Source organism: Littorina saxatilis, linkage group LG2, assembly GCF_037325665.1.
Source record: "Littorina saxatilis isolate snail1 linkage group LG2, US_GU_Lsax_2.0, whole genome shotgun sequence".
Classification (NCBI taxonomy): Eukaryota; Metazoa; Mollusca; class Gastropoda; order Littorinimorpha; family Littorinidae; genus Littorina; species Littorina saxatilis.
In genome coordinates, this window is record NC_090246.1 from 12,318,574 (window position 1) to 12,326,327 (window position 7,754).

At 43.9% G+C, this 7,754-nt stretch overlaps 1 protein-coding gene across 1 annotated transcript in view; it reads right to left on the bottom strand.

Moving 5' to 3' along the window:
* The window catches only part of LOC138958214 (sodium- and chloride-dependent glycine transporter 1-like), a 33,439-nt gene that overhangs the window by 15,363 nt on the left and 10,322 nt on the right, over positions 1-7,754 (bottom strand). The window contains exons 6-11 of the mRNA XM_070329311.1: positions 6,052-6,184; positions 5,268-5,402; positions 4,402-4,505; positions 3,882-4,006; positions 1,417-1,529; positions 599-736 (exon numbers count right to left, since the gene is read on the bottom strand). Of these exons, the coding sequence (XP_070185412.1) occupies positions 599-736; positions 1,417-1,529; positions 3,882-4,006; positions 4,402-4,505; positions 5,268-5,402; positions 6,052-6,184 (748 nt within the window). The remainder of the gene's footprint in view (positions 1-598; positions 737-1,416; positions 1,530-3,881; positions 4,007-4,401; positions 4,506-5,267; positions 5,403-6,051; positions 6,185-7,754) is intronic.

Genomic DNA, 7,754 nt, shown 5'->3' on the forward strand with positions numbered 1-7,754 from the left:
AGACTAAATGAGAATTATTCGGCACCATTCTCCTGGCACCTGTGAGAATAACACGCATTGAAATGAACAACTCTGATTAACTCTATTACAGATGTGGTGTGCATTTAGAGCGCCTTCTTCCCTTTGTTTATCAAATCTCTAAACAGCGCTCTGCCTCATCTGTTTAAATATTTTCTAAAGGTTTAGGGCTGTCAAGTCTTCCTTTGTGGCATGTAGGAGGGCCATTTTGCTATCGAACCCCTCTTTCAGCAGCTCTTCTGTCGCCGTGCTGGGAAGCTCCTTTGACCACTTGTCCAAAAAAGTAAGTTTCTTCAGATTCCATTTTTACAATAAGAGCGAAGAGCGCTGTTGCGACGCGGGCGCAGGTAATTTCGCAAGTGACCGGCAAGCCTGGTCGACTGCTGGACAGTCATGTACTGACATCAACTCACAATAATTATGGTAACATAACAAGCGTGCAGAATAAACGCACGCTTCATTGAGCGAGGGGCTGTGGCTGCTGGTACCTCAGTAAAACAAAGTTGACATTTTATTTATTTTAAAGAAGTTTAAATTTTATTTATTTTAAATAACAGCTATCCTTGAATCGTTACGCAACCTGAGTGAGATAGGGCAGTCCGAGCAGGAAGCCGATAAGGCACCAGGCAGCCCGGAAGCCGTACTTCCGCCATTTTTTGTCAAACGTCCCGGGAAACTCGTCAAATACCGACGTGATCACTGTCTCCACGAGCGAAAACTGCAAGTCAGAGTTATAAAATATATCACTGGTAGTATCCATGGACATTTTATTTGTAATCTGTAATTGAGACATGAGAACAAGAATATACGATAAAGTTTGCAAAAGAGACCAATTTGTCCAAATTATAATTCATACATAAAATTCTGACAATGCGTCATAAAAACTACTCTGAAGCTGCGTTCTGAAGCTCACAAAGAGGTCTGATTTCAGCAAAAATTCTGAAGATTCTCATGTGTGGTAATTGGGTTCAGATACACAGAGGGACGTTTGAACAATTCTGACGTACCATTTGACTTCAGTTTCTACAACTAAACCGTACCAAACACTTTCAGTGTCTTGGTGAAAAAAAAAATCTGCGCCAATTGCAAAAGCAAATACGTACAAAGTCTCTCCACAAATTCCTCTTTCCTATCACCATACCCACCCGTACACGCAACCTCACACCAGCGCACTAAGATTTAATAGATAGACACAAGCGTTACAGTGGTAGCTCTACTTAAAGACTTTGAAAATGTCTGTCAAATTCGGTCGTTATGTGGAGGGGTTGTAATGTGGAGGATCACACATACAGTGTTACTAATTAAACCAACAATAAACAACAACATAAAAATCACCCGGATAATCTCCAAACCAAACACCCCCGTTTATACGACAGGCCAGGCAACACGCAGACCCACCTGAGAGCTGAACCCCAGGATGCAGAAGAGGAAGAAGAAGAGGATGGACCACAATGGCGCCACGGGCATCTCGGCGAGGGCATCAGGGTACACCACAAACGCCAAGCCTGGACCTGGAGACCATTTCATTCACTTTCTTTTTGTACATTATTTCCCTTAATTTGTGGGGTTACTGTCTCAAAATAAGGATCCAGCAGCGCTTCAGAATTCAACAGTTTGTTTGTTTGTTTAACGCCCAGCCGACCACGAAGGGCCATATCAGGGCGGTGCTGCTTTGACATATAACGTGCGCCACACACAAGACAGAAGTCGCAGCACATGCTTCATGTCTCACCCAGTCACATTATTCTGACACCGGACCAACCAGTCCTAGCGCTAACCCCATAATGCCAGACGCCAGGCGGAGCAGCCACTAGATTGTCAATTTTAAAGTCTTAGGTATGACCCGGCCGGGGTTCGAACCCACGACCTCCCGATCACGGGGCGGACGCCTTACCACTGACTAGGCCAACCGTGCCGGTCTAATTCAACAGTTCATATGTCTGTGGATTGTAATCTTCAAAAGGATTGCTACTTTTTTTTGTTTTGGACTTTGAAAGATCAACCTTAAGATTCACCTCTTCAAACAACATTCTACAATTGGTTTGGTCCCAAACATCATTGTCCGGTGTAACACGAAATTTTTACTCCACGAAAAATTTACTCCGGAGTAAAAATTTTGTACGAAATTCTTACTCCGAGTAAATTTTTCGTCCGAGAAAAGAACTCCCCAAGGCACGAACAAATTACTCCCTCCACGAAATTTTTACTCCTCACTTTTTTTTTACTTCCAGTAAAATTCTCGTACGCGAAAATGGGATGCGGGCGAAGGGATAATGCCAATATGTGATCTCGCACAAACGAATGTCGCGCTACCCTCCCTCCACCCCTTCCACCACCAAGACTAACAGGGGACAAGGGAGTATAAATTTCGTACACCTGACATGGGAAGTTAAATTGCTCGTGTTAGGGTGAAGTAATTTATTCGTTTTTTATTCGTCTGGGGAGTAACATTTGTGTACGAAATGTTTACTCGGAACTCACCTGTCGTGGGGAGTAATTTTCTCGTGTAATGGGGGAGTGCTTTTTTCGTAAAGGGAGTAACATTTTCGTTCAAAATTTTTACTCCGGAGTAAAAATCTTGTGGGAGTAATTTTCTTGTGTTACACCGTCATATGAGCAGCCAATCCAAATGCTTGGAAATTCGGGTCGCTTTCTCCCAGTGGAAAGCTAACATGAGTCGCGCTACGCAGGTGCGTGAGTGTTTAGGTGTAATTAGCCACCTGCATTTATGGCAGAGTGACAGAGGTCTTTCACGTGCTACTGTGGTGACACGGGGGTGGGACATGGATACCATCTCTGAAAGTCTGCATATAAAGTTGACCTGTGTCCGTCCCTGCTGGGATTCGAACCTGTGACCTTACGATTACAAGTCCAGTGCTCTACCAACGGAGCTAACCCCCCACCCCACCCCGGGCCCCGCAGACGATATGCAAAAGTGTTCTGGGAAACATCAAGAACAAATCAGACACAAATCAACCATCAGTTATATCAGAAATGAAGAACTTCCACCTTGGACCCAGGACACGACAATGTGAAAAGAAACAAGAAATTCCTACGAGGTAGGAAAAACACCCCCGTCAAAGGGAAATAACCTTCTCAGTTGGTGGCAGTGACTGAGTGAGAATGGTTATTTCCCTTTGACCATTAAGATGTTCCTCTATAAGTCCTTGTATAATTTTAATCCACCAATAACTCCCTAACCGTGTGTTTGACTGGTCCCAATTTTTGTAAGGACCGTCTCAGGAATGTATAGAACCTGTTCACCAAGTTTGGTGACGATCGGTCCGTTCATTCTTGAGATCTATATGCGAACACAAACAAACAAACACATCGAGCGAAACCTATACACACCCCTATACCGGGGGTGTAAAGAGTGCACGGGAATCTTACTTCTTTCCTACCATGATGTTACAAGGCACACTCCTTATAAGTTGGGCTCACCATCTCAGATCTGACCAGGCTTTTACATGGGATATAAGACCATCCCTCCATTTAGTCACATACCAAAACTCAGCACCCGACTGGTTGCTGTAGTAAGTTAGAAGGTTTTTTTAATGAATTACTCGTGGCTTTTACAACATTAATTCATCAAGAAAATCTCCAACTGTGCTAAAAGAGCATCCAGGGTGTTCAAATTGTGTGAAATGGTCTGGGAGGAAACCAATGTGGATAAGTTCGTTCTGTACATTACATGATCTAGAAAACGAGCACATGTCACAGAACCGACGACTTTTGGAAATAAATCCGTCGTCGGGTCCAATTGTGTGGGCTGAGGAAGAGAGAGCTTTTCTTGCAAAACCTCGCACAAACATTGGAGGGGCCAATCACTTAGCGAGGGGTGTGTCGGAAACACGTGTTCTCACCTCCTTGTGTGACGTTGGCCACAGTGGTGTGTTCTATGAGCGCGATGTGACCAAGGACAGAGAAGACCACGAACCCGGCGAATACACTGGTCAGGCAATTAATGATGGGTACCATCAGAGCTTCCCTGCGCACAATAGAACAACATTTAACAAGAATACGTACAGTCAAATGAAAAAAGATAAACTAGTAGTTCTTGTCAGGCAATTAATGATGGGTACCATCAGAGCTTCCCTGTGCAAACTAGAACAACACTTAACAAGAATACAGTAAATGAAAATAGATATTGTATGCTCAGCCATAACCAAACGTTGTATCATATAATTTACCGTAGCACCATTAAGCCTGCTACAAATTGCGTAAATCCGACTTCACGAAGTCTGTTTCGTGAAGCTCGCTGAAGGAAGCTTTGACACGGAATTTTCGGTAAAAAGACTTCTCAAAGTCTTCGCGAAGTCAACTTCGGACTCAATTAAGGGCAGCCTGTACCCAGCGTAAAAGATATTTTTTATTGTAGTATACCTGAGGATGTTGTTGTCAAAGGTGTTGTAGCTGGACATGGCAATGAGCCCTCCCTGACAGGCGCTGAGTGAAAAGAAGATCTGCACTGCTGCGTCACTCCACACCTGCACGTAATTTGCATTCATTATTCCCAGAAAACGGAGTATGACTGTCTTAATGGTGGAGGAAAAGGAGGCGTATGCCCACTCGTGCAAAAACGCGAATATACAAGGAAAATTCAGAGTTGTGTTCATTACGTCACAACGAGTAACCCAGTTTAATGAAGTGACAAACAACAATCAAACAAACAAACAAACAAACAAACAAACAAGACCATTTGATTGCGTCACTCGATGCCCCGTCCATTATTCACAAGGCGTCACTGAAACTTACAATCATAAGGACATCTTGCACTTTCAAGCAAGTGATCAAATGTTTTACGACAACACAAGAAACAACCAGAAAAAGATAACATTTTAAGAAGGCGTAAGAAGGACTTGCGAAGAGAGAGAGATTGAGCTTTCATAAGTTCCTCCGAAAACGGCGTATGGCTGCCTGAATGGCGGGGTAAAAAACGGTCATACACGTAAAATTCCACTCGTGCAAAAAACACGAGTGTACGTGGGAGTTTCAGCCCACGAACGCAGAAGAAGAAGAAGAAGAAGCTTTCATAAGTTATGACAGCTAAGAACTTATGAGGCAACACACAGAACTAAAGACAGAAGTTCATGAAGAATTATAAAAAGGGATATATCAGTCAACATTCCTTTAATTCTTGCACGATCGTGACAGCTGCTCATTGAAAAAAGCGACAATGGGTGTTCGAGATTTTTGTGATAGGAAGAGACAAAGCAATGAGTAGGTATCACTTTAAAAGGAATTCATACATTGGCATCTGCGAGTTTGGAGAAATCCGGTGTCAGGTAATAGTAGATCCCCTCTGCAGCCCCGTCCAACATTGCACCGCGGACTAAAAGCACGGTTAGGATCAGGTAGGGGACAGTCGCCGTAAAATACACAACCTGTAGAATCAAACAAAAGCAAGAGAAATTACAAATCTATGTGAATCTTGAGGCTTGGAAATAATTTGACACACAGATAAAGACAGTAAATGAACACGATTTATTCTAATAAGAGGCAAGATATAGCCTACACTAGCAAATGAGGGTGTTCAATCTAACTGGATACATAGACTGGTAGACACGCAAACAGACATAATTATTGGTAAAAAGATCGCTAGATGTTAAGACATATAGACAGACGAGAGAAAGAGAGCGAAAGAGAGAGAGAGAGAGAGAGAGAGAGAGAGAGAGAGAGAGAGAGAGAGAGAGAGAGAGAGAGAGAGAGAGAGAGAGAGAGAGAGGGCGAGGAGAGAGAGAGAAAGAGAGAGAGAGAGAGAGAGAGAGAGAGAGAGAGAGAGAGAGAGAGAGAGTGAGAGTGAGAGAGGGAGTAATTCAGAAAGAGCGAAAAAAAAGGCAGAGGGAAAACAGTCAAAGAGAGAGGAGGAGAGAAAGGGTGGGAGTGAGAGCAGGAGAAGAGACAGAGACAAACAGAGAGAAAGACAGAGGAAAAGAGAAAGAGACAGAACGACTCCCAGCACCCCCCAAGACAGAAGAAGAGATGTAAACAAACATAACCAGCAAGAAACAGTGAGAGTGGCAAACAAAAGACCTTGCCGAGAGACTTGATACCGCGACACAGCACAGCGAAGACAACGATCCAGCCCAGCAAGTTGCACAGGGTGATATCCCACTTCACGTTGCCTGCTTGCCAGATTCCTTTGGAAACCTCCAGCACGTGATCCCTGAAATGGCACACACACAGTTACACAGAGAGTTACGTGGAGAGTTATATGAAGCGTTACATGGAGAGTTACACAGTGTGATGTCCCACTTCACGTTGCCTGCTTGCCAGATTCCTTTGGAAACCTCCAGCACGTAATCCCTGAAATGGCACACACACAGTTACACAGAGAGTTACGTGGAGAGTTATATGAAGAGTTACATGGAGAGTTACACAGTGTGATGTCCCACTTCACGTTGCCTGCTTGCCAGATTCCCTTAGATGCCTCCAGCACGTGATCCATAAAATGGGACACAGAGTTACACAGAGATAGTTAAACAGAGATACACGGAGAGTTACACGGAGAGTTACACAGAGATAGTTAAACAGAGATACACGGAGAGTTACACGGTGTGATGTCCCACTTCATGTTGCCTGCTTGCCAGATTCCCTTGGACACCCCCAGCACGTGATCCCTGAAATGGAAAGCAGAGTTACGTGGAGAGAAACACAGAGAGTTACATGGCAAGTTACACAGAAAGTTGCACGGAGAGTTACACAGTTAAATGTCCCACTTCACGTTGCCTGCTTGCCATATTTCCATTGACACCTCCAGCACGTGATCCATGACATGGGACACAGAGTTACGTGGAGAGTTACATGGAGAGTTGCACAGTGTAATGTCTCACTTGACACAGCATTAGACAAAGAGTTACATGAAGAGTTACACAGAGAGTTACAAGGAGAATGAAAGGGAGAGTTACATAGTGTAATGTCCCACTTCACGTTGCCAGCATGCCATAGTCCCTTGGTTACCTCCAGTAAGTGATCCCTGAAATGGGACACAGAGTTACGTGGAGAGTTACGTGGAGAGTTACACGGTGTGATCTCCCATTCCACGTTGCCTGCTTGCCAGATTCCCTTGGACACCAACAGTACGTGATCCCTTAAATGGGACACAGAGTTACGTGGAAAGTTACGAAGAGAGTTACGTGGAGAGTTATACGGTGCGATGTCCCATTTCACGTTGCCTGCTTGCCAGATTCCCCTGGACATCACCAGTACGTGATCCCTTAAATGGGACACAGAGTTACACAGAGAGTTTAACAGAGTTACACGAAGACAGAGTGACATACACATTTACATTGAGAGTTACACATATAGTTACACGCAGAGTGACATGAGTAGTTACAGAGTGTGATGTCCCATTTCTCGTTGCCTGCTTGCCAGATTCCCCTGGACACCTCCAGCACGTGATCCCTAAAATGGGATACAGAGTTAAACAGAGTTACACGGAGAGTTACTGTCACGTTTTAAAGTCAAATGAATGACCTAAAACGGTCAATTACTGCTAACTGACTAACCACACCACGATCCACTCTCGCAGTCACACAAAAAAGTTAGAAACAACAAAAGTATAAGTTCTAGACGTCTGTTTATATACACTAACTCTCCACCTCCCTCTTCTCGTGAAGCCAAAAGTGTTTTTACGACCAAGTCGTAAAGCAATAATAACTGACAAAAGCCAGTTTGAGTTTATGAAATAATAAGAACACGCTGAACCGTGTAAAGTTAGAAAACACTTAGCTGCT